The sequence below is a fragment of the Agelaius tricolor genome, unplaced genomic scaffold (genome assembly GCF_023055355.1).
Source record: "Agelaius tricolor isolate 1412-34295 unplaced genomic scaffold, bAgeTri1.0.p SCAF_3, whole genome shotgun sequence".
NCBI classification, from domain to species: Eukaryota; Metazoa; Chordata; class Aves; order Passeriformes; family Icteridae; genus Agelaius; species Agelaius tricolor.
Genome location: NW_027269263.1, coordinates 3,596,872 through 3,624,700, shown reverse-complemented (window position 1 = coordinate 3,624,700; position 27,829 = coordinate 3,596,872). Strand labels below are relative to the sequence as shown.

At 40.5% G+C, this 27,829-nt stretch overlaps 1 protein-coding gene across 7 annotated transcripts in view; it reads left to right on the top strand.

The window, feature by feature from the left end:
• The window catches only part of CACNA1C (calcium voltage-gated channel subunit alpha1 C), a 416,406-nt gene that overhangs the window by 226,536 nt on the left and 162,041 nt on the right, over positions 1-27,829 (top strand). For all 7 annotated transcript variants that reach the window (XM_071422178.1, XM_071422182.1, XM_071422181.1 and 4 more), the window contains exons 5-7: positions 1,448-1,587; positions 22,048-22,209; positions 23,838-24,034. In XM_071422178.1, coding sequence (XP_071278279.1) covers positions 1,448-1,587; positions 22,048-22,209; positions 23,838-24,034 — 499 coding nt within the window. The remainder of the gene's footprint in view (positions 1-1,447; positions 1,588-22,047; positions 22,210-23,837; positions 24,035-27,829) is intronic.

Genomic DNA, 27,829 nt, shown 5'->3' with positions numbered 1-27,829 from the left:
AGTTTCTCAGTCACAGCTGACAAGTTTTATAAGACTCTCAATATGAATTAAAAAAAAAAAAACAAACCAACAAAAACCTGCTTAAGAAAGGAATTTTGCATTTGCGGTTCCCTAATCCATGATTTTCTGTGGATTTAGTGCTCGGGGAATCTGTTCATTTAGATGTTTCAGTAAATGAATCTTCATTTTAATATCCAGGGCAAGCTCCCTGTGTTTGTGACCCCATCAGTAAGATTTATCTGCAGGCATTGGAGCTGCTTGTTAAGCCATCAGCCAACGAGTGTCTGCTTGACCCATGGTCTGGGGGCTCTCTGTGGAATGTGCCAGTCAGGATATGGATGAGATCCTGAGAGGGGCACCACAGACTGAAAAGTCTATGAGAGAAACCATTGCTGTGTCCAGGTTCTCCATCTGGACTGGTTCTCTCATCTCAGGAAGTTTCTTTCAAGTTGTCTGTGGTACCTCCATGGCACCCGACAGACTAAAGGGTCTCTGCCACTCCCAGGCAAGCCTTATTTACAGAGCTCCAAACATCCCTTTAGGCTGGAACAGCTTTTAACCTCTACTGAATTTGGCTGGGTTCAGGCTGAGGATTTCAAGGCTGAAAGCAATATCATTAGCAAATTCATGAGGAATCCGTTCTCCCCCAAATGTACTAATGTTTTACCAGAAAAATGGAAGCTGCTTCCTGAAAGCTAATTTATTAAATCAAGTTCTTATTAACAGATAGGGTGAGTCTTCAGGTTTTTTACAGAAGAACATTGCCTTTTCTTTCTTGCTCTGCCTTTTTAAATGCATTCTGAGAGAGACATCTTCTCCTTAAAGCATCTACTCCTATTAGCCGAGATAAAACATTAAGGCTGGTATAATAAAACATTCTGATAATAAGACTCCTACAGTTTTGCACTCTCCTTAGCCAGTGCATCAGGGGATTTACAAATGGATCCAGAAGCACACAGTGTGAGCATACACTCTAACTAAAAACTTGCCCCTTGAAGGGTCCTCAAGTTTACACCGAGTTGTACCTGCGGTCCCATTGGTGAATCTTAATTCTTTGCAAAGTGGATGGCAGATAATTAGTAATTGGCTTAATTAAGGGTGATGATTTTCTCCCCCAGGGTGGATTGTTGGTTAATAAAGGCAGCAAGTGTTGGTAGCCCATAGCTGGCTGCAAGGAGCCATGGAGGAGCGTGAAGGAGGAGCTTTTTGTCATGTTTATGTCTGCTCCAGAAACAAGTGTTTTGCAAATGATATAGACATCCCCAATAGGCTGTTGCATATGGGAAGAGTCTGTCTCTCCTCCGCCATATGGGAATGTCAGAGAGAGGTGTGACACCCTTCACAGGTCTGTGAGATAGCTTGGGTGATATGATGGTGATGATCTCTGTTCCTGTTTAGCCCAAGCCTTGCTGCCTGCCTACAGATTGTTTCCTCTTTCTTTTTGCAGGCTTTTTAGTGCAATTTTAGAACAAGCAACCAAAGCAGATGGGGGGAATTCAATAGGAGGAAAAGGTGCCGGATTTGATGTTAAAGCACTGCGGGCTTTCCGAGTATTACGTCCACTACGGCTGGTGTCTGGAGTTCCTAGTAAGTAATACCACTGTGTTCAGCTGTGTCTGTGGTGTGACATGCAGCAGGGGTAATTTTTGTAACAGTTTTGAAGACAGAGCATGATACAGATTATTTTTGGTGTGTGGGGGAAGACTTTTTTCAAATGTACGTATTTATGATAAGCATGACACTAATGAAAGGATGACCAAAGCAGAGCTGAAAAGGAATGGAAGTCTCATGGTATGTCAAGTCTGATTGTGCAACCTTTTTAAATAATGAAAGGGGAAGATCCAGGGGGTTTGTGATTTCAAGCATGAAATCTTTTAAATGGTGAAATTTGGTATCATAAATTCTTGACTTTGATGGAAATTCTGTATGGTCATGTGTGTTGGTTTTGAAGGGAAAGCAACTTTTTCATTAAACTTAAATTTTATTTTTTGTATGTGATGTTCAGATCAAGAGAACTGGGAACAGTTTAGAAGCAAAAGAATACAGGAAAACATACTCACCTTCTCTGTTAGTCTGATTTGCTTAAATTATTTGTAATACCTCCGAGAAAGTCCTCAAGCAGCCTTTGATTGTCTTTCATCCCTTTTCTTGTTTGCAATGAAGCTATGAGTAACTAAATCTGCTAATTCCATTGTGGAGGTGGAATACGGACATGACAATGTGGGAAAATTATATCATTTGGCTTGAGAGTTTGTTATGGATGGGACCTGTTTAACTTATGGAGAGAGAGGTGGTTGAAAACTGTCATTGGTTTCCACGATTATAGCAAAGAGAAATGTAGTGAGCAGAAAATGAGTTAATCTTCTCCAGAATAGCTGTAGGGAGCACTTTGTTTATTTTTATTTGAGGATCTTGCAAGTCTAGTATCTTAAAGTACTTCTAGCCTTAGTCATGCAAAAACCTTGAGTTGAGTTGCCATAAACTCGGTGGTATCAGTTGTTCTGATACAGACTGAGCTTGGCTGTGTGCTCAGTGCTCGTGGAGGGCTTGAGACACAGTTCATGTCCAATCTCAATCCCAGCATAGACTAGCAGTCCATTTGTGAGGTTTCTCATCAAGGAGTATTTAATTTGTACCAGAACAGAGCCAGGGAGCCTGGTGCAGACTAACAAACACTTGGTCTAGACAATAAAATGCAGCATGAAGCAAGCAAACCATCAACTTCATCTGACAAGAGATCCTCTATTAATCTTTCTGGTTCTGACTAGGGACATATTTGCTAAACCAGGCTTCTTGGGGGCCAATGTGGCTTTAAAGAGCCTACTGAGATCTGTAGCTAATGCAGCCTCAATCTTGACTGGGCATTTTTAATTGTACAAATGCCTGTTGATTAGCCTAGAATAGATGTTATCGCATCCATATGTATTAGAGCATAACTTTTCTCATGAGGCCTTTTAGATAAGATCGCCTAAGCTAACCATAAATAGCACATTACAGGATTACATTCTTACATAAGTTTAGTGCAGAGGTTTAGAAGTCAACTCTCAGGTCCCATTCAAGTTCTGTCCCTGAGGCATCATAAACACCAGTGGGTGAGTTACCAACATTGCACTTGCAGTGTTTTGCCATTTTTAAAGAAATGCTTTTTTGCTTCCTTGCCCTTCCAAAATGCAGAAGGCTTTCCCCCGTAAGGAAAAAAGCCAGCACAGATTTGTCCTAAAATTACATGAATGTAACATACGCTGCAATTCCTTCTCACTTAACAGACTCTGTATGGAAGCATCAGCTCTTTAGTAAAAGGGGATCCTCTGGGTCACTGGCAGCTGCCTTCTGCATGGAAATTCCAACATCTGCTGCTTGGCTTGAGGTCCAGATCTAACTACCACTATTTGGGAAAAAAGTGTGTAAAGTACAATGATTCCTGTAAAACAAATTTCTGAAACACATGGTGAATTTTTGCATGCAAATCTTATACTCATTAGAATTGGTCTTGGGAAATAGTTTGTCTGAGGTGGAGAGGTTGGCTTGAAGCGTGGAATAATTTTTTCTGAGTCACAAGGAGTTTACGGGGATTTTTTTTTTGTCTCTGGCTCAATCCATAGGAAATAATCCAATTTAAGAGGGACATGTTTTGTATTCAGGTTCATGCATTTAACGACCTGTCTCAGCATATAGAGAGTTTCCATATAAGTTTGATTTGAGGTGGGGTAAAGGCATATTAATTTCCCTCTGAAGTAAATCACTGGTGTATGCATTTTGCGGATTGAGAGCTGGAAACAAAAGTTCAAGATTTAACGCTTCCAGAAGTGGCTTCTAATTATTTGTGTCTCCTATTGGCTACCAATACTAGACGTTTAGGTCAACAACACAGCAATCCAACAGCTTCAGATAGACGGATAGAGGATATTAAGAGTTCACAGTCCCTTTTTTCCAAGTTCCATGCATGCTTAATTCCTAGGCTTGGCTGTCTCTTGCCAGTGAATATCTCAACCAAGAAATGGGGGCCTGTCCATGCAGTAAGTGGTTCCTGTGCAAGCAAAGTTGGTTCACCCATGGGCAGACAAGCAAAAAGGTACCTTTGACAATCTTTGTTAGGATCAAACTGTCCAAGGCCCCAAATTACGTTAGTGCCTCCTAAAATCAAAAGAGTTTGAGATCTTGAATTCAACAAAGCCTGAAGACTACATCTGGATGATGGTTGTGGGCACATCAAAATTTCATAATTTTTAAGAGAACAGATGACACTTTTATGCTTTGTGGTTATGTGGACATTCACAAGACCACTTGTCATAAGGAAGAAAACAAGACATTTTGTTCAAAAGATAAGACAGACTTTTTTATCCATGGCACAGAAAGTAACTGTACCATCACAGGAGAAGCCTTCAAAGGAACTGAATTCCAAGTGTTTGGGTTCCTAGTACAACTTAAAAAAATAGTGTTAAGTATTTACACATTTCCAAGAAACTCCACAGGGATCAATTGGATTTGGTTTGAGGGGATTTTGTGTCAGATTCTTCTTTAAAATAGTTTGAGTTCTTTTCCAGAAAACTTTTTTGGAGTGAGAGGTACAGTTCTTGTGTGTGAGGTGTATGGCAGAGCAGTAGATTAGATACTTCCCACATCTGTCATCCCACTGCTGGCCATTGCTTTGTGAACAGAAAAGAGTTTGAGCTAATTAAGCAAACTCTTTTTCCCCACAACTTTTTCTTTAAATCCTGCTTCTGGAAAAATGGTCCAACAGTCCTTCTATCCTGGAATTAGTGTGTAGATTAATGGTGATTATTTTGCAAAGCACACAGATTATTTAGGTTTTATCATAGTAAAGTCACTTTTGAAAATGAGATCTAAGAACTTCCTATCATTGATACACAGGCCAGATTTCACTGTTCAACTATTCTGTTACTGCCATATTAACGGAGCTCTTGCAGTGCGCACTTTAGTTTGGTTGCTAAAAGAACTTTACTGCTGGAGTACCAAAGCAGTCTCCTTGTAAGGAAAACTTCACATGTGTTTTAGAGCACCTGTCTTGATGTGTGGCATTAAGATCAATATAGTGGTTTGAGAAAGGAGAGAGAAGGAAAACAATTCCCTTGATGGACATAAGTAGATAAGTGCAAAATCAGCATGTCTACCAAAACTTAATCACTTTAGTGTCTTGGAAACTTACCCAGTATCTCCTTTGGCAGGAGTGTAAAGTATTGTAAAGCTTTCTATGGAAAGAAGAGTTTTCTGTTGATTACTCTTCTCTCTTGGTTTTATGTTATTACATATTTTACAACCTGTTTTAAGCATTCTATGCTTCAGGAGGGCAAAAAGAAACATCCAATTGGGCAATGAAGAAGCATGATCCAATTAAAGAAGAAAATCACTCCTGACTATTGGAAAGGGCAACGAGTTACTCCTACGCATGCTAGCTCATGCCCTTTTAATTTATAAAATTCCATTTCTATCACCTTTATTCATGCTGCTCAATTATACCACCTCATACATTCTGTTCATTCTCTTTATGTTGTACTTCGTCTTAATGTAACTGCATTTTTGCCACTGGTTATTGCCTATCTGATATTTGCCAGACTTAATTGATAAGCTCTCCTAGACAATTTGGAAGTCATATGATTTGAGTAGCTGCTGTGCTCCATATTTGTGTTTTCAACAAGAGCCTCTGCTGACAACACAGATTTATGTGGGCGGAAGACCTGCTACTCTTAATGAACCTAGAGAGGAAACTTGACTGTTCCACTGGAACAAAAACTTACCATGATGTCTCTCTTATTTTTTTTTTTTTAACCACAGAAAGCTAAGCTTGTGATGTGTTCAAGCTTCACTGGAGTCTTGTAGCAGGAGAGTTACTCAAAGGCAGTGTAGGTACCTCTCTAGCACCAGTACTTACATGGTCTGCTGGAGATGCAGCAATTGTATAACAGGGAAAGAGAGGGATGAGCAAAAGGACCTAAGCCAAACCCTCCCCATGACAATGCAATGTCCTTCTGTTAGTGACACAGCAGCATGTAACTGGCAGAGTACATTTTTGAGTTAAATAAGACCAGAATTTTCATGTGTGAATGCCTAAAGATGACTACTTTTATGTGTATTTAAATAATTAACTAGAACACATACTTTTTCAAAATGATGCTTATACCCCAGTCCATGGTTACTTTGAGTTTATGAGAAAATTGGGCACCTTCAGACAAGGTAGATGAAAAATTTAGACATTTTTAGATTTTGGTCTCTCTCATTGCAATTAGTAATCTGCCCTGAAATGCTCTATTAAAAGGTATAACGATTTCTCCATCTCAGCAGTGTTTTCTACTCCATATTTATTGCAGTGTTTTCTCATTGCCACAGCCATCTTCTCTCCTTATCCCAAACTCTCTGGCATTAATCAAAATATTTCTTTGAGCTTTTTAACAGGTAGGAAAGTATTCTGCCTTTCCTTGCAATGTCCTGATAGATCTGAGCCATCCAGGTCTCTAATGCCACATTCACCACGTACAGCAATGAAGATGAGAAGTAAAATACACCCTGAGGGCTCTATGGGAAGAGTAATGCGTGAGGAAAGGTTTTGCTCATTCGAGAGATGCTGGATTGGCAAAGTCACCCAGTTGTCTTTATTGTTAATTTGTTATATTATTGCATGTAGATGAAGCAAGGAAATCACAGGTGTGATAAGACTGGATTTTGTCCTGTCTAGGTGTTTTTGTGTGTCAGACTGCCTAAATATATTGTGTGTGCTAAATCACAATCAGGTTTTTGTGGAGAAGTAAGAGCAAAAGCTTTCAAATGCTTACAAGATATTGAGGTTATAGTCTGTATTTTCCAATAGTGACTGTTCCTCCACTAAGACTGGCAATATTTTTTCTCCCCCTTTTCAATTTGAAATCACAGGAGAATTCTGTCTGTATGGGCTTATAATTCAGCGATACCTCCCCCTGAAAATAAAAACATAAGGGGGGACATTTTTAGCAAAATTCACAGTAACTTATAGAGTTTAAGACAGCAGAGACATGTCAGAACCACCATGGTTGTTTTTTAATGTAAGAAACTGCTCTATCTCATCTTTGATTCCAGGACTTGGAAGGATTTATGGTAAAATGGGTGTTTGATGCTTTTTGCCCACAAGAAGAAGAGCTCTTGATGCTGTGAGCTAGAAACTGATCCTATAGCAGAGACTTTGTCTTCCACTACACCTGATTTAGAGGGAGTGTACTTAACTGGGGGGAACAGCTTCAACATTTTCTGTCTTGCATAATCCTTGTAAACCTGAATAATTCTAGAAGCCAGATTGAACTTGTTTGTAGTTGAAACGTCTTCAGAGCCTCTTTGCTTGGTGTGTGTAGAAGGCTGGACCAGTTAGGAAGGATCAAGCGCCATGTAGAGGGCCCAGCTCCTGCTGCAGGCACTCTGCCTCGGGAACCTTCCATTCTGCCTGGGCTGTGCAAAGCAGGGAGATCAAAATGGTGATGTTTAACCACCCTCAAATGTTCTTTCCCAAGGAAAACACACTATTCTCATTTGTAGCATGATTCCATGGTTGGAAAATCAAAGTGGCTTGGGGTCTGCTAAGCCACTTTGCTGGATGGTGACAACAGGACCTAGAGCAGCCCTAGATGTTCAGCTCTCTCTCTCTGTATCTCAGTGTGCAGTGGTGGCATTCACCCTAGTCCATCCCAGGCACTTGACTGTGTGGCCTGGGATTGCCCTCCTCCTTCCCAGCCACTGAGACAGCACAGCTCAACCCATTGCAATTATTCCATTTTGCAGCTGTTGAAACAAAGCACGTCCAACGCAATTATCTGGTTTGCATTCAGGATTCTTTTTTTTTTTTTTTTTTCAGTGCCCAATCAAACTTTTCAACTGTAATTTCTCATTATTTTCTGTTCTTTGAGAGAAAATTAACACTATGACATAGAGTTGAGGAAATAATGTAATTGAGGTAACAAACAGAGAATTCAAGGAATCCAAAATGGCACCTCTTTTGATAACCATGTGTTTTTGGAATATGACAAAAAACCATTAAGCCATTGACTGTTTCTACATGTTGAATAGCAGGTATTAAGTCTTAAGGAACTGCTAACTGATGTAAGGAAGTCCACTTTTAAAATGGATTTTTAAAATGTATATGCTTTTGGAATGGACTTTTAAAATGTATATGCTCCTAGCAAAGTAGGGTTGACAGGTGTGTCTTGCACATGATTTGCATTTATTCACTGTCACTGGTGGAGCAAGGGGACTCAAATCTGCCCTCCTGAGGTTATGTTATGACCCACACACCAGGGCAGGACTGTGGCTTGCCTTCAGTGGGAGGACATAGGAGACGTGACCTGATCAGAGCTCTCCAAGTGTGAAAGGTCTGTGTGTAGGAACTAAAGAATGCATTAAGATGTATAATGAGGAAATCCTTATTAGGATCCTTACTTAGCAGTTTATTGCCCCCAAACCTCAAAAGACAAAGATCCTTGACAACAGAGGGAATCACTTCATATCCATTTAGGCAAAATTTGGCTTCCAAATATAAGTTCTGCCCTAAATTTTGCTGTTGTTACATTAAATAATGTCAGTTTTTGCCAAAAAAACTTCCTTTTCTCTTGAGGTCCAGAAGCTGTAGCAAACGTGCTCTCAGGCAGATCCCTGAAGTTCTCCTTCATTCTTGAGCAAGACTTCTTAACCCTCTGTGCCACCTCTCCAGCACATACAGCACTGTGAGAGGACAAGTTGCACCACCTTTCCCATGTCCTTGCCTCGCTGTTTTTAATCTCAAGTGGCCAATTTGTTTTTACTTTCGTTACAAATGGGGAGGGAGTGGATTAGAAAGGATAGAACAGTCTGAACTAAATGTCCTCACTAGGCTTGTTTCTTCGTGGTTAACTGCAAGCTCTACACATGCTTGCAAGTCCTTTATTTACTTAGGTCACTGTTACTCCAGGGAGTAATTTGATTCCAGCCTATCATCTCCCTTAGGTAAGGATCATGACTATGAGTAGGGATTACACAACCAGGAATCAAAGCCTGCTTCCCTGAGTGGTACAGCCTGCAAAATTATGTAATTTATGGCAGAAGAAGTGAAGTCTGTGTAGCAGTAGCAAAGAGGGGTTCATCTTGCTGTGGATGATTACTCACAGGGGCACATTGTTGCTCTCATAAAGATTTCTCTCATATTTAAGGAATGAAAACAGGGAACTATTTATTTGATCTTGCCTATGCAGCTCTTTTAAAAATAACACTGACTACAAATCTACCCAATAACTGCCTCAGCCTTTATCCTACGAGTTACTGTGCATGCTGGCATGATTATTCAGCATGTCTTCACAACAGAAAAAATGCCAATATCATAATATGGGACCACATCAGGATGTAGGCAGTCCCTTCCAAAAGAAGAAAACAAGCTGCATGCTGACATCAAAGAACAGACAGGGAGATAATAAAAAATCTCTCTTGGCTTAGTAAGAGAATTTCCAGAAGGGCTCTGGATGGATCAGAGATTTCCAGTACCATTTTTTCATTCTTCGAGCAATGCCCAAAGTTATTCAGATTGCTTGTAGGGCACAGGTCTGAAAGAGAGGCCACGCCACCAAGATGCTTGTCCTGAAGCATCTAAAAATCTGAGAATGCCATCTGCTGTCTCCTCAGAACAGTTTGTATTGTAGCTGTACAGGTTGTAGCTAACTGGTACAAATGGGAACACGTTGGGTTCCCAGTTGCTCACTTGTAATTTCTGGCTGCTGCTCTCACCACGCCGGGGAGGGAAGATTTGGCTGTTCCACATCAAAGTAGGAAGGGCATGATCTGCTTTGGGTGTTTCTGACATTCCCTTCCAGATGACACCTCTGCTGCATCTGGTGTCATCCCAAGCTTACAACAAATGTCATTGCATACTTTGATTTCAGTTGGCTGAATTATGCATTGCTTATTAATTTAAGATCTTGTAAGCAATGATTTGATGTTCTTTGTTCATTTTCTCTAGTTACTGTGTGTTTGTTGATGTGTTGCTGCCCTGATGGGACTTTTTAGCTTTCTATTTCTCATCCTGTCCCCAGGATGTGACTGGCACACAGACTGGGTAGCAGTCAAATCAAAAGTGGGACACAGGAGAGTTCATAGGTTTTGCTCAGGACACAAGATGGTACATGGATGTTCCATGACTCTGGCATCAATTGAATTACTTCTGTCTGTCCAAGCTTTCCAAAAGCCTTGTTGGATGCCCATGGTCCTTGTTGTGATTTTCACAGAGCATTATTAAAATATCAGCAAAGCACAGAGCAGCAGACCAGCCAGACAGTATTCTCAACCAGTGAATGCATTTTAAGCCTGCCGATATTTTTTTTCAGTGATAGTCTGAATTTATAATAATATTGCATCTTGTTCAAGTGCTATAGTAGGGGGAAAAAAAAAACCACAACAAAAAAACACCAAATCATGGATTAAGTACAGGCAAGGATGAGGAAATAATATTTTTAAGTTTCAATGTCTACATAAATCTATAGGAGAACCTCCCTCTACTCTTTAATGTGGATTTCTCTGACATTAGGTACTGCCTTCGTTGTGTCTGCTTGCTATTGCTGTGCTAGATGAGAGCACAGGCATGCTGGCTGGTATGAACAACCAATAAACTTTTCAGTGCTTAAGATGTTCACTGATGGAACAAATTTGCTGTTCTGATCATGGGGAAGTATGGAAACAAGAGCCCACCTAACCTGCCCAGTCTCTTAATGTTTTATCTAAGTTTTCCTTGTGCCAAGGAAAAGGGAAGGAGATCAGACATGTTTCTTAATCTCCCTTTTTTTCCAGAAGCAAATCCAATTCCTGTTTAACACATGTAACAATAACTTATCCCATATGTGTTTTCCCCTTTGTTGCAACTATTTTTTATGAGTTGAGTAGCTATGCCTTTTATTTTTTCAGTTTTCGATTATCTTCTGCTGGTTTGCCCTGCCACATCAATCACAATTCAGAAAACATCTGCTAACCCTCTCCAAAGAATTTTTTTTTCAATTTCTGTACTGCTAAAGCTGCTCAACAGTTTTACATCAGAAGCGTTTCTGACAGAATGTAGCTCACGGGATAAAAGAAATAGAAGAAATTATAAAAATTCTATTTTTGTCACTTCTTTCCATAGGCCTTACTAAATGTTGTTTTCTTTAGCAGTGGAAATGGCTATAGAAATTCAATTTCTTTACAGGAATACAAAACATTCTCTCTAAACTTTCTTCAAGCATCTCATCTTTCAACCACACGCCCTCCTTGCAGAGGGCTAAGGCAGTGGTGTGAGAACTGGGGCATATCAAATGCTGTACATCTTAGAAGTATAATCTGTTGGGGGTGGTTATTTTCTATTATTGCTCACACATTAAGCTAGCAGCCTGTCTAAAGTTCGCCTCTCTTTTTTTTTTTTTTTTTTTTTTTTTTTTTTTTTTTTTTTTTTTGCATTGGTTGTTGGGTTTGGTTATTGGCTGGGTTTTTTTTTCCTGCAATAAGTTGTTCAGGTCTTTTCTACAGCTGGCATTTTCTTGAAGTTTGTTGATGTACATTGGCTTTTATTTGTACTGAAAATTACCAAAGGATAATTTTAATCAGGTTTGATGTCTTGATCAGAAGTCAAATCAATACATCCAGGTATGAATACACACAGACTTTACAAAGGCCTGTTCTAAATCTAACAGTTTAGGTTTTTAATATGAACAGAACCCAATGAAAGAATTTAGCATTGAGTGTCACCCTTCCCCTCACAATATAGGTGAAAATTTAAACTCAAGCTTTTAGCCCACCTTTTGCTTTTCCTATTCCAGCACTGAGATTTTTCACTTTAAAAATTTCCTTTGGAGGAAATCAGATTACTCTGATTTATATTTGTAGATTTTTGTATCTGTTGTGAATTTTATTTAGCTGATCAGATTGCAGCAGGAGAGCCTTATGATTCCCCCTTGACAGCTTATTATATGTAAAAGGAAATTTAAAAAAATAAATGTTTCATTCCAGTGTATTCTAGCAACACACACACAACCTGTACAAAAAGCCTTTGAACTGTGCAAGTTGTAAAGAGAGTTGCAAAGAAAGCAAACACAGATAAAGAACCATTCTTTCTTCTGAAAAATACAACTTTATGAAAATGGCAACCATTATTTTTTCTGTCGAAACATACTGGGGCTGCTTAGTGAGCTAAAGGATGTTTTGCTTATTATGTCAGAAAGTTTTTTTTCTCCCCCAAAGCATTTTATTATCTGATGTGTGCAGGAAGAGTTTTAAGTCTAATCAGGTTTATAAAAATCGAAAGCAACAGTCTCACTAATGTGGAAGAAAAAAGAAAGCTGGAGTTTTAGGTATTCTGAGAGGGGACTGATTAACCACTGAGTTGATAAGTCCCTAAATCCACTCTTTGTTCTTAAAACTAAGTGTCAGTGTTGCTCAGATTTATCTGGCCATGTCTTTTTTTTCAGCTGTTTAGGAAGAGAAAAAAAATCCCACATGTGCACCAAGACAGTAACACAGCAATGATCACACGTTGTGGGGTTTGCATCAGCTCTTTAATTACCAGATCTGGTAGATTTCTATTGTTAGAGTCTCAAAATTCTCCTGGAAACCCTCCATGACAGTGACTTGAAAATGCCACACTGTGTCTCTCCAGAGCTCAGTCCCATCTGTGCTCATTAAGCACTATCCCACCTTGAGAGCTTGGGTCAATTTTCCTCTCCAGGGCTATACAACCTATTATTTGTCACATACAGTGCTGTATTTCTTCACAGTCATCTAAAGACAAAGTTTTAGATTTTATCCAATATTTTGTTGTAATCCTTCTATCATGAGAAGTTCAAACAGTGCAGCCAAAAGTAAAGCCACTTGTAAGTAAACTTAGTAAGCCACTTGTTGTTTGCTGGAGCATTTAACCTGCAAGAAGATCAATTTCTTTCATCAATATATTTTTCTCCACATAGTAAAAAGCTGTAATCTTATAATCCCTGGCTGGAGTTCTACGTTTACAGAATCCCTGTTAACATTTGTTAACTTTTAAGCTTTTGCCTTTTCTAAACCTGTTCATAAGTGATGAGTTAGAACATCTGGAGAAGGGCATCAAACAAATAAAATACTCTTTATTATTTGTAATAGAGAAAGGAGGCTGATGTCCACCTACCTGTGGAATTCTGTCAACATACTGTAAAAAATGTTAACAATTTTATAAAGGTGTTTGTAACCCAAATGTTATTAATCTTCCACTCAAATGATGGAGACCAAATTGCTTTGAGCCCATTTGTACTACCATGAGGATTTAGTGCTTCCAGATTTTCAAAGTCACTTGTTTGCAAAACTATTTCCTTAGGACATGTGTTAGGACATTTTTCAGAGCTGCGTACGACAGCATTTGATATCCTGAAACAAGGCTTTTCCATCATTATCTCAGTTCAGAAGTTAACTCTTGGCTTGGGTTTTGTTTTTTATGTTCACCTGTCCAGACTGAAGACAGAACATCATGTTGACATATTCCTACCCAAGTTTTCTGATTTAATCCAGTGGCATAGAAGTAGACCAAAATTTCCCCCTGTAAATATTGTTCCCTGTCACAGCTGCTCTTGTATATGAAGAAATTGAAAAAAATAGAAATATGATGGATCATTTCACTGAGAACTGGGGCAGTCCTGGGGCCACACTGTCTTTGGATTTGGATAGCTCTGTAGGAAGAGGAGCCAAGAAAAATTCTTCCTATCTGTGGTCCTTCACAGTGGTTAAGAACAGATAAAACCTTTACAGTGACCCCATGAATGGTTTTCTCAGTCCATGATCATCCTGTCAGCAGAAAATCAAAGCTATTTCCTGGGAAATAGTGACAGCTGATCCTTGCTGGCCTAGAGACTACCAGGGCTCCTGAAGGCCTTTACCTGCCTTAACTTTAATCCATCTTCAGAAGTCTCTGTCTGGCAGAGTGTATTTGACCTCAACCTGCCCACTCTGTGTAAGACTACTTGGCAGCACACTGTGGTCTTTGTTCAAATCAGCTTTGGTGTTTGCTCACTGAACTTCGTTTTGGTTTTGCTCAAGATGGCCTTTTTTCTGTCATGTGGAATTTTCTGTAGGCACTCAGTTGCTGCTTTTCTCTCCATGCTCTTCCTCTGTATTCAGGTAGCTGCATGGGAGGGACACCACACCATTTCTAGGTTTGATTTTTTTACATTTAAAGTCTGAAGATCTTGTCTAGATCTCATCCTCAGCTGAACTGGGCTAAAATCAAATGGTTAGAGAGCAAGGCTGAACTTACAGGAGCTACCTCTTATGTTGGAACTGGAAAGGTCAAGAAAATCTTATTAGTCATCAAGCAACTTTGTAAGAAAGTGGACATTTACATACCTTGAACAGAAGGCTACTAAAAAAAAGTTAAAGTCCCCCAGGAGGAGAGAGGGATGCTTCTGTGAGTGGTACTAGAGGTCTCCTCCAGCAGAGTCCAGGAGCCCAAGCCATGTGTACATTTATCCAAGCATCCTCCTCAAGGTTGGGCTGTGTGCCTCAGGACAAGCTGCATTGTCTGCTTAAGTCAGGTCACTCTGGCAGGCAGAGGATGCTCAAGCTGAACTTCTTCCCAAGAGAAAAGAATCCAGAAAGAAGAGCTGGGGTTTTCTTGTGGCTTTTGGTTTTGTTCTGCTGATCCTTTCTTGCCTCAAAGGATGAGGCAAGGGTGGTATTGCAAGACCCGGCAAGCATAAAGCAATTGTGTTCACATCCACAGGCCCGTTTGCACAAATCCCCTTGTGTGTAACTATTTGGGTTTGAGAAATCAATGAAGACATGGTTTGAAAATGCAGCAATGAGAACATCATGAGCAGATGCCAAAACTTTCTTTTTTCTATTTTTTTACAGCACATGGTTTTGAATTGAGTGCTTGTATATGTTTAAACAGCATTGCCTACTCAAAAGTAGTCTCCCTGGAGCTTGAAATTTTTCTTTCCTATTTCTTTTTACATCAACTAGTTTTCTGTCCTGTGTTTTGTCTTTCCTTACTATTCCAAGACCTTCCCTATTATTCTTGAAATATAAATGACATCTGCAGCCCCAAGAATGCTGGGCTACACCCACAGAATTTACTTTATCTAGCAATCTGCCACTAACATTTTGAGAATCCAGCAAGACAGAAAAAGACTACCTCCCCAAACTGCTATTGTACAGCTGTCCTTAAATGAACTGTATGATATGATTTCCCTTTGCAACACTGGTGAAGAAAGTCCTCAATATTTTTTCTCACAAATCATTGTAGATGTACATATCTAAGATATCTTGCCATGACTGTGGACCTTTTTGTGCTAAAACTGTCTGTTGTTTTCCAGGCTTCCTTTGAAATTGCTATAAAACCTTTCATATTTATGAATATTTAATATTTTTCAATTTTCTTAGCCAATGTCTACATTTATTAAGTGATAAACATCCACTTTGGGGAATATTACTGGTTATATTGCTTGTGCTTTGGAAATAGAACTGTAGTGGCAGTCTCTCAGTGCATTGTCAGAAATAAATGTGATTTGTGGCTAGACCTTGCTTGTGGCTGGCGATGGTGCATCAGCTCCACCACTTCAGAGTGGTTCCCAGAAGTGATCTGACTCAGGCCTTGTGCTGAGTCACAAATCCTCCCCTGCTTCCTCCTTGCTTGCACAAAGTAGTAGTTTTCTTCTGAACTGTATTAGCAGAAAAAGAATTGCTTCCCACACCCCTGGCACTGCCTTAAGGATGAAAATGTATATTTTTTTATGTATAGGAAGGCAGAGGAGGGATGGTCCTCTCCTTTCCCTTTTATTCCTGCTCACTTCTAGGAGGTCATTCATATGAGACTGTGTCTGCTCACAGCCCTGGTTCAGGCACCCTGTGATGTGGGCAAAATAGATCCCTGAAAAACCAATGGAAGAGTGAACTCAGGAAGAATACTCAGAGTAAACTGAACTACTAATATGATGGTAACAGGAAACTGCCCTGTCCAGCAAACCAAGCTTGATCCAAAATTGAAGACACATTAAAATTGTGCTAGGGGCTCTGCTTGGCAAGGCCTGAATGTTAGTTCTGAGACCAACGTCCTAAGAATGTTTTAAGCTTTGCCTGCAGAACTCGGTCATGACAATGGCCCTTCCAAAGCAGGCAGCAGGCAGAAGTCTGAGCACAGAAAATGGACTCAGATGAAAGGAAACGCAAACTGAAAGGTAGCAGTGTTTGAGTGTCCAAACACACTGCCCCTTGGACAAAAGCTGCCAGCTGCTGATAATTGCCATGGCACTCCTAATGTCCAAATAGCTCCAAAAAGTGCATTGACTGCTTCAAGAGCAGGGCTCCTGATCACTCAGTGTCCTTGCAAATAAAATTAATTGTAACGTTGGTGGAAGTTAAGAAATGTTCTGGAAGTTAAGAAATCACAGCCCCAGGTGTGGTCAGTGAGGATGAGGAGGGGGTGAAGCAGTCCCAGGTGTGGTCAGTGAGGATGAGGAGGGTCAGGACAGCCCCAGGTGTGGTCAGTGAGGATGAGGAGGGGTGAAGCAGCCCCAGGTGTGGTCAGTGAGGATGAGGAGGGGTGAAGCAGCCCCAGGTGTGGTCAGTGAGGATGAGGAGGGGTGAAGCAGCCCCAGGTGTGGTCAGTGAGGATGAGGAGGGCCCGGCCCTGCTCAGGGCTGCTTTCAGGGGGGTTACTGGGTACTGTACCTTTCAGGGGGGTTCCTGTACCTGCTGGAGGGGGTGATCCCCGGGAATCTCCCAAAGGACAGCAGGGACAGCATTTGCAGGGCAGGGGGAACACCTGGGTGCTCCCGGGGCATTGCTCAGGTGTGCCAAGGGACAATCCCTGTGCCCCAGAGCAGTGCAGGAGAGGGCAGCAGCACACCTGAGCAGGTGGGGCAGCACAGGGAAGATCCTTTTTCTTTCTCTTTTGGATTTCATCTTCCCAGTCCCATCCCAGTGCCTCCAGTCCCTCTCAAGTGCCCCCAGTCCCTCCCTAGTGTGCCCCAGGGACCCCAGAGTTTGAGGGGAAATTTCACTTTCCATTATTGTCTATGTTTAAATTGCAGGGGATCTCCCCTTCACCTGTGATTTTAAGGGTATCAGTTGAAGGAAAACCAACCTTTTCCATGATTTAAAGGTATTACTTGAAGAGGAATTGTTGTTTTCTAGTTTAATGAAGGGATAACCTTTCTGATGCCATTTTATGGATTTGAAAATAGGGAAAATCTTCTATTTTCATCATCTTAAGGCTTAAATTGCAAGGGAATCCCTGTTTTCCCTTGGTTTTAAGGGTTTAAATTTTGAGGAAATCCTCCTTTTCCAATATTTGAAATATTTAAATAGAGTGAGAAAGGGAAGAAAAAGAGAGAGGAAAAATGGCAGGAAATGTGAGGTGAAAAAGAAGAGGAAAAAGGGCGGGAAATATGAAGGGTACAAAAGGACAGGAAACCCAAGGGGAAAAGGATGAGAAATGTGAGGTAATCAATACTCATGCCCTAATTAATTGGGAATTTATGAACACTGTGCAACAGAGAAGAGATATTATCTTTTTGAGAAAAAACCTGGCAGAATCAGTCTCAGAAGATTTTTCAGGTCTGAAAGTTCACAATCTTGAAAAAAAAAAAAGGCAAGTTAGGTGTTTCTAAGAATTGTTTGAATTTTATAGGCATGTCTTTCTTGAGAGGAATTCTTTATTAGCAAAACTACCATTCATTTCCTTGGATATGTTTCACAAGGCAACAATGCCAAGTGCATTTCTGCAGCTGGGTCTTTCTCTTGTGCCATCTTGCTAAACATTGGTTGAAATCCAAAAGAACTTGTAAGCACACAATGGGATATGTAGGTAATCCCGTTGCTTTAGGTGCAGACATTCACTTGCTCAAAGATAAAGCACATTCTTCAATAACTGCCTGAATCGATGAGCCAGCAACCAGCCCCTCTCATCATCTTCCTGAGAGAAAAACACAGCACCATGTAATAGCTCTAAAACACCTGCAGCAGCCCTAAAAGTGCATTTCCCATAGCTTTGAGAAAGATCAGTGTTACTTGGTATAAGAGTTTTTCCTTCATTCTTCCATGGTCTCTCTTCTTCCCAGCTGTATTCTAAACTTTTGGGTTAATGCAGAGCTAAAAAGGGCTTGACCTGGTGTAAAAAGCAATGTTTTTCCCATGTAATAAATATTTAAAATGTTTTATCAGTGTAAATAAATGCTAAATTCTGTGAGCCCGGGGAATGGCATTAACATGCTTTGCTTGCTGAAACATTTATGGAATCAGTGTCAGCCAACAGAACAGAGCCAAGAGGATTTTTTTAAAGGTAAACTGAAGTGCTTTTAAAATAAATACTAAGAGTTGTTTAAGATCTTCAATTATTAACAGATGCAAAGTGTGGGCTGAAAAGGTGCAAACAATCCCTTTCGTTGCACTTTCCCTAATCCCTGTGCAGCTCTCTGTGTCCAGCCTGGAGTGAGCTCCTCAAGGCAGATGCTTTACCTTAACAGATGTCTGCAAAGAGTCCAGCACACAAACAAGTAGATTTAGAATGCCAAATATTTGAAAACCCTTTATTTTTATATTTACTTCTCAGTACTTAAGTTCAAGACCCTGTGTTTATGGTTGGCCAGTGCTGACATTGCCAGCCTCTGCAAGCAGCACTGTAAAACCTTGGCTCTGCTGTAGAAAGCACTTATTGGCATCACCTCCTTTAAGTCCAGAGGCCAGCTCTGCAGTCTGGTCAAGTCACCAGGCACTCTGATTTAATTACGATTATCAGCTGCACAGCTCAGTGCTAGAACTGCAAGCCTTACCTCCACAAGTGAGAAAAAAATGCCAAAGATATGCAATGGTGTGAACACCCATGTGGGGTGACACCTATGTGTTGCACCATGCACATATGTAGAGCATACATGAGCTGGGACAGAGAAAACATTCTTTTATAAGCTGGACTCTCTTTTCTTCCTCTGCACAGAGAAAAAGCCCAGAAAAGTGTAGAGAATTCTCACCATTGGTTAGAAAAGTCTTTGTGGCTGCTTATAAGGGGGTGGTTCTCCTTGATTTACTCTGATCAGGAATGCATCTGCACCTCTGGAGTTTCAGAACACAGATTTGATGAGTTTTGAAGCATGTGAGGTTTTTATTAAAAAAGTGGCTCTGTTCCACATACCCATGGTTCTTCCCTCCTTTAACCCCTCCTCATCCCCTCTCCCAGTTCTCCCCTTTGCCAGTACAAGGAGATTTCTGAGTGCCTGTGCATGGTTCCTTGTGCCATTCCTTGCAGCAGCTCTTTGTGCTGCCTGACAGAATAAAGCAATTTGCAGGCAGCAGCTGTGTTGCAGCAATGAGCTCAACAATCAGCCTGGTGATGTGCATGGGTCTCTTGCCTCTCTGCAGGTAGCATCCATTACATCTCCTGAGGGCATTTGTAAAGTTGCCACATAATGTTTTTTAGCTTTTAGAAACTCTCTGAATACTTTGATGGTAACATATTTAAGTCTGCCAATTACTGGAATCATCTGGATTTAAAAACAGGCTGTGCCCTAAAGGGATACTGCACAGCACACACATCAATTCATGCTAAAAGCATTCAGTACCTCATGTCCTCTTCAAAGCTGGCTTATTATCCTCAAGAAGCTTTTCTCTAAACTGGCAGAAGGTGCTGTACATCTTCTGGTGGTACATGCTCTCCTCAACCATCTAAACATCATCTCAAGTTTATGGTGCAAACCTTTGTTTTCACAAACACTGCTTTGTTAACACAAAGGGCATTGCTTTGTGCACATATTATCTTCTTTGGACATCTGCAGTAGGCTGAAGCACTTTCATGGTATTAATGAAGCTGTTTTTAAAATGAGAGAGCTTTTTTGTTTGTCTTTTTGTCTGTCCTCAGTACCCTCTCAAGAGTACTGGGTATAACCTACAATGAATGTTAAAATTAATTAATAATAATGATTAAGGGTAAATTACATAAAATCTGGTGTTAGAACTCTTAACCTCATAAGCTTGGCTACATTTTTGATTAACAAGACTCCTAAAGTCACTGAAAAGGGAGGCCTTTATTTGCTTTTGTGAAGCTTTATTTGAAGCAACAAATATTTCATTCTGCAAAGTTTGTGGGGGTTTTTTTCAGGTTTGCAGCCATCTGTAGTCTTTTAACTTTCTTGTACTGTTGCACTTTGTTTGGGAGAAGGTGAGACATTGTTTTAATTTTCTGGGGAATGTAACATTCCTGACCAATGCAAAGAATTGGAGCAATGCTGGTGTTGACTCCACTTCATTTTTGGTGCATATTTAGAATTGGTAGACTGAAAGATGTGTGAATTTAGAGGAAAAGGCTGACTGCCTCATGTAAACACAGCAATTTTTTTTCCCCCAGAGATACTGCTTATTGAGAAAAGCACCCAGAGGCAACTGAGCAAGCAGAGTGGCCCACTCCTGTGCAGGATGTTTTGATGCTGTCAGTAATGTGATTCATGTAGGAGTCTCTGAGAAAGCCAGAATGTTTCATGCTGAATGGCATTACCTTTGGATAGATAGCTGAACCACCTGTAGACACCTAAAAAAGTGTTCTGACGTCTGAGAGATGTTAGAATCCAGCCTGTATTTGCTAGCAGCAGTGAGGGATGCTCCTGGCCAGGGCAGCTGATGCCACATTTTGTTGTTTCTGCTGTGTTCCATCACAGCTGTAGAGCAAAGGCAGTCTCAGCCTTAGCTGTAAGCTGATAAGTGGATTGTCTTCAAGGGAAAGTGCTTGTCAAGAGATGTGTCATCCTCATTAGAAAGTATTTAAATTAGTTTGGGAGAGGAAAAAAAAAAAGTCTAAGATCTTAGATGATAGATTTTAAAAGTTATTAGTTATCACAAGCTCTCTTGGCAGATGTATAACAGACATTTACAACTCATGAATCACTTTTTTCAAAAATCACAGCTAATACCAACTTCTCTGAGGAGATGACAGCATTTGCAGGAGACATTAATGACTTCTGGCTCTCAGTCATTGCAAAATCATGAGCTTGTAATTGTTCTGATCTGGCTATTTGTAGACTATAGATTTCTAGAGGCCTCTCAATACTTCCATCATTAATAACTTGCCAGTGACAGTGATTGCCATCATTCCTACTCAAAGTGATAACTTTAAGATCTTTGTAAATGCAAATCCTTACTAAAGGCTTATGAGGCTGGCTTTATTATTCTGGTTTTACAAAATGAGGGGAAGGAGACAGAGGGAGGCACATGAATCTGCAGCTTGAGTCAAGTGCATCTGAGGGTACAGCTGCTTAGTGATTTAGAAAACTTGTAGACAAGTCACCTTCTCTGGGCCATTCTGGGAATGTTTAGCTTGCTCATGATTAGGGCTTTCAACCTTAACAATCATGTAATCATAGTTTGCTTATATCCATTTCTGGGCAACCTCTGTGAGAAGGTGACCCATAAATTTTGGGACAAAATCAGCACTGCTGGTTCTGACTCTCCCTCTGTTGAGACTGAAGTTAAATGAGGTGGATGTGGAGCACAGGAAGATCCTAAGAGGGCTGGGAGCTCTCACTCAATAAGGGTTTGGTGGTTCTTAGGAATTTCAGGCTCTGCCTGGGACTGGATTGACTTCTGGAAGCCCCCAGCATCAGAGCGGGGACATGACTTCAGTTTGCCACCTCTTCCCATGCTCTGGAGTGCAGCTCTGTGCACCCCAGCATTTGCCCTCTCGTGTGTATCATAGTTCTTGTCCCTCTTCAGGCTTGTTGTTCCTTGTTTTTCCTATACTGTAATTCTCCTCAGCACCATGTGTGCAACACCTTGGGTCTGCTTTTCAAGAACAAACAAGCTAGCTGATATATTCCCTCCTCAGCATGGGGGTGTTTTGGTGACAGGTAAGGTAATAACTGTTTCACTTTGGTCTGTGATCTGGAAGCAGTGGTAAATTCTTGAAATGCTGGGGGGGTCATCTGGAGGGAGGTAATCTGTAAATGTACATCTTTGCATCATCACAATAATGAATTAAACTGAAGGGGAAAAATAAAACTGAAACACTACTGTGCAATTTATAGCCTCTCTGAATTTTGTTCTCTTGCTGATAAGTGCTTCCTTCTGTTCTCTCTGCAGGTCTCCAGGTGGTTTTAAATTCAATTATCAAGGCCATGGTCCCTTTGTTGCATATTGCCCTGCTGGTGCTGTTTGTCATTATTATCTATGCCATCATTGGACTGGAGTTATTCATGGGGAAGATGCACAAGACCTGCTACCATGTGCAAGGGGGACTGATAGGTAAGGGGAGCACACACAAACAGACAAGATTCTCAGAGGGAGGCTTCTCCCATGTGTAACAGAACATTTCTTCTGGCACAGGAGATGGGTGGCTGTTACTGCTCACTTCTTGGGGGTTTCACAATTTCTCTGCTGCAGATTGAGCTATGCAGGACACGGTGTCACAGAAATGAACACCTCATATATTTTATTATTAATGTCATACACAAATGCATCTTTGTTTTAAACCAGTATCATTGTAAAGGAACACATAATTCAGGACAGTATCTTTTTTTTAGTCACAGGCTGCAACTTTGGTTACAAGCGTAACCAGAAAGAAAATAAAATTATATTAATGGGAAGAAACTTTTTTACATCAAATTCATCATGAAATTTATTTATTTCATATTATTTGCAGAAAGAAATATTCACATTTCAAAACAATTCAATTGCACTGTCACTCATGTAACTGTCTGTTAATTTTAGTTTGATTTATTGATCTTGAACAGCAAATATTTCTCATGTGGTAGAGGATATTAATGCCTAGTACCCAGTTCAGCTCATAAGAAAACAGTGTACAGCAGAAAATTTTTTCAAAAGTTCAATATTTTTTGCTTTTATAATGTTGGCAGATTTCATTTTCTGGACATGATGCTAGAACTATAATGAGCTGTCACTGTGGTTTGCATCTTTAAAGTGGGTGTATTTTTCTTCATTCTGTCTGGAAGTATTTACATTACAGCATCTAATTCTGATATTACTGTTTCTGGCATTCTTTCGTGATCAGAATGTGATCACAATTTTGGAAAATTACATTGTTTGCCATATAATAAGATGAGAAGCAAACATAATTACCCACTCCCCTACACGTACATACATACCTGCATCTGTTAAAAATGCAGCACTAAGATCTGAAATCTGTATATTTAAAAAAAATACATTGCAGAAGTTACTGTGCTTATAAAAATGTTTTCTGGAGCATTCTTTATATACCAAAGCATTTGGTTTGCTTTGTTGTATAGATTGTCAGGTCTTTGAAAACACCTGTACAGAATAAAGGATGGATAATCAAGCAGCAGACCTGGAGTTTCTGAGTGCCACTGGGTGACTGATAAAATGCCACACATTATCTAAATGCCAAAAGAGCAGAGCCCCAGACACTCCCTGCTGTAATTCAGCAGTGGCCCAGTGCCACATCAGCCTGTCTCCTGAGCACTGAAGCCTGTCTGCTGCAGGGGCTCAGCCTCCTCCAGCAGTGCCAGTCAGTGCTGTGCCTCCCAGATTAACCCAGATGCCAGGTGGCTGCAGTAGGAGAATGCTGGCCGTGACACTCAGCCTAATGAAACATGATAGGCTTGATCTGATACTCCCTGTCATGTTGGAAGGCATGAATTCTTCCTCACAGGAGGGTATGCTTTGGCGGGGGGGAGGGAAAGTTCATCTCTGTTTTGACTATAAAATTTGACAGCTTGGCTATTATTTTTTGCAAAAAGAAAGTGAAGCTCGACAGCGAGCAGTTGCCTGTGTATTCCTGAGAAATCTGTCAAACTCACTGTGAAATACATTTGTTGAAATCTGATATCCTTCACTTGCTTCTCAGTGTGCCAAATGGTTTCCTTCAGCTGTTTTCTCCCCTTCTCTCCTTTAAGATACACCTGCAGAAGATGATCCGTCCCCGTGTGCCCCCCAGTCTGCCCACGGGCGGCAGTGTCAGAACGGCACCGAGTGCAAGGCGGGCTGGGAGGGACCCAAGCATGGCATTACCAACTTTGACAATTTTGCTTTTGCCATGCTCACGGTGTTTCAGTGCATCACCATGGAGGGCTGGACAGATGTGCTCTACTGGGTACGTATCTGAAAATGCCGGGCTGAGTCCTGCTCGTGCTCACAGCTCTGTTGAAACTTGGGGGCTTTAGCTTTCTTGCTTGTTCTCTAGAGTGAAGGCATGGTTGCTAGCATGGAGCTTGAATTAACTCAGCTTACTGCTCAGTACGGTGGAGGGGTTCTCTGGTGCAATGAAACCAAATGTAAATGTTGACTTTCCATTGATGTTTTAATTTTGAATTATGGCAGATGGCTTATTGATTTGGAGGTTTGCAATGTACCTTGGTTGAGGAGAAAGTCATTGAAAGACCCTCTCTGCAGGAGTGAAACATCTTGTACATCTCCAGATTATTGTTGTAGAAGAATTTGTGACAGACAACCATGTGCTCTACCCATGGCATTTGTGTCACAAAGGCACTACACTGATCAGTTTATAGGTTTTATAAGAAAGGCCTCACAAATTCCAGCAGTACTCCTGATTATGGCTTTTTTCATAGAAGAATTTATTCTAATGCTGTTAGCTCTGATTCTGGTATCAATCATGCTCGTATGTTTAGTCAAAATATGATATTACCTGTAATATAAATGGAGACTCATCTTGTCCTGTAGCCTAATTCTGGGCATTTCCTCAGCTTTAATTTGTACCTTTTAATTCCTAATGTATTGGGAAATTCACTGCAATACAATTATACTGCAGGAGTTAACACCAGGTTTAGCTTTCACCAGTAAATCATATATAAATGTGTTTCTGGATACAGCTCTGGCTATTGGCTTTTGCAGCAGTATGTCATGACCTAGGTCTTTCATTCATTCACAGCACAGTCCTGTCTGTGTAAGACTGACCCAGACTCACACCAGCTTGTAAGTCTGGCATGTCATGACACACCTGGATCTCCAGATGGAAGGACGTGTTAAAATGCATGATGCAGTTTGACTTGAGAAGGCTCAAAGCACACAAAAGATAATCTGGACTGAGGCAGCTTGCACTGTTAGTCAACAAGCTTCTCTCTTAGACCTGAGCCTAAAGCTGCCTTCTACCCACAAGTGATTTAGAGTTTGCAAGATTTCCCTTTGAAGATTTAGCTTATCTGCAAAGGATGGTCTCTGTGTGGAACAGCTAGAAGTTGTCTCTTTATCTTCTTAAGCTTAGATTAGAATAGTGACTATCGCTTCTTTTTAATGCCTGAGATAAAGGGCAGAGATCAAACCACAAGGGGAGTCTGGGTCTCAGAGAGAAAAAAAATTGCCATTACTAGAAAAGAGGGTATAGATTAATAAAATAGTAAAGAGCAGAAGTTAAAGTCAGAAGAACAACTGAGTGAAATGACAGTTCAGCTATGGCTACATATAACACACCTGCATTTTACCACATTTAGCTCATATTTCTCCATGCTGTGTGTAATAGAGAGGATTTATTTACAGGGGAATGGGAGAGAGTAAATGATATTAGAAGAAGAAATGAAAATATATTTGGCCCTGTTTACTATTCAGAATTGTGAAACTTCTCCACACGTTATCATCACTTTCTCCAAAGACATGTGCTATGAAAGACCCTTCCAATTCCCACCGTTTAGGGCCCATGTGTCATTTTCGTGGCTTGATATGAATCATTTGTAACTCATTATCAGTTATCTAATAACAGGAGCCAAAAGTAAATACTCACTTCCAAGAAATTTTCTACCATGACTGCAGCAGACAGTCTGATTTTATGGTATCCCTGCAGCAAACTGGGTTTTAGTCGTGCCTTTTGTTTGGTATTCAGCCAGCTTTTTTTTTCACTGATTTCCTGAGCTGTTCTTTTTTTTTTCTTTGGAGACAGAATGCTGAACTTAGACCTTAAATTAATACAGATGGATGGTCATTATTTTTAGAGGCATGCATATAGTGAGCCTTTTAGATGATGGCATTGTTAGAATGCTTGCTTTGAGAAGAGCAGAAATATTTGTTATCAACAGTTCCCAGTTATTCCTAGACAAGACTACAAATGATAAGAGTTAGCACTACAGAAAAAAAAGACAGTAATTGAGGAGGAAGGAATTTATTTCATAAAGGAAAAAAGGTATCACCTATGTTTGAAGATCACAAAATACAAAGTTTGAGTAAATGCCTGAACACCTGAGCTGGCAGACATTCTCGGTTAAGCTGCTGGAAACAATCCTAAGAATACAATTGTCCCATCTGACTTTTGCCTCTTTGTGCTATATGGACGAAGCAGCCAGAACTCAGCCCTGAGCAGTGTTTGCCTTTTGGTAAGGGAGGTGTCTGAGGTGTTTCCTTCTGCAGAGGGGTCTGTGCCATGCTGGGGGCAGGTGTTGCTTGGGCACCTGCTGCAGAGCACACCTAGGAGAAACACTACTGCTTTTATAGTTATATGTAGAAACAGTCTCTAAACACTCACCCTGCCATTTCATGCAATTTCCAACCATATTTATTGTGGTTTATACAGTCAGATCCAGAGTCCATGACAAGGGCATTCCAGCTTAATTTAGCCAGATCAAAAGGAAGAGTACTCTTGATGGTAAAGGATAGAAAAGATGCAACGTTTCAGTTGCTGGAGAAAGAATTTCAGTGAGGTAGGATACGAATATCTACCTTAAATTTACTGTGAGCCACTGTTTCCTTACTGCAGTCTGACTCATACACAACTTTATTCCCTGGTCTTTGCCTTTTTGGCTGAGGAAGAGTGGACTTGTCATAGACAGCCCATTGGGAGCTGCATCTCCACAGGGTGCAGAGATAGGAGACTATTCTCTTCTCAGCTCTGAAAAATCTCCTGAAACCACAGTGAGGTCACAAAAATTAAATTTTGCTTTTTAAGGGAGTAAATCTGCACAGTCATTTAAATTAGAAATACAGAGTTTGTTGTCCATTTTAAACTGAAAGTACAAGTAGAAAAAGAGTGTAAGAAAATTTTGGCTGCAAATTGGACGGTTTTGCAGACAAAAATTTTAAGTGATGATTTTCAGAGGTCATTCATTACACTTAACAATGTAAGCTAGTGAGCTAATATTTAAAAGTGCTGAGAATTCAAAGCTCAAGCAGACTGTTAAGTTCTTAGCTCCTCTGCAATTCAGGGTAGATAACAAGGTTTGAATCTGGGGTCCTGCTGGGGTCAATGGCAAAATTCTCATTAATTTCAAAAGGTCAGGATGTCACTTTGTATTTTGCAAAATCTTGATCATGCTGTTGAGATTTCTCACATGCAGTCATAGTACAATGTGAGGACTTACAGATGCCTGATCAGGGCCTTGGTATCTGTTGAGATTAGTCTTCCAAGGACATATATGCAGATGCAGAGAGTTTTCTTTGCTCCCTTATTAAACCTGAAAATGTGTGCCTGACCTAAAACTCAGCAGAACAACAGATAAAGCTCTGGGCTGAATTTCTTGGCTGGCAGTGCTGAGGCAATGGAGCAATTCCCTTGCTTTGAGCTTTTATACAAGTGCTTCTCAATTATATCTTCTTATTTTCTAAAAAAAACCCAAAACAACCCAACTTTTGACAGATCCCTAGATCTCTGCATTTCTCCCAGTGGGAATGGAGGGAGCTTAGCACATTTCAGCATGTTGCCTTGAAAAACATAGTAGTGTTTTCATGAAACCAATGTCTGTCTTGTGCCACAGTTTGCAAGGTTAAAGCTGCATGTTTGAAAGTTAGAAAGCTGTGTGACCTTCCACAAGCCCTAGACTCCTAATTCACTTAATAGCTCTTCAAATTTTAACTTCAGTTTCCTGCTTCCTTCTTCATGCTTCCCAGTGCAGCCTTTCCACCTGTGCAGGGAAGCTTGTCTCCTCTCTCATGGAGTACTGTTTCCCAG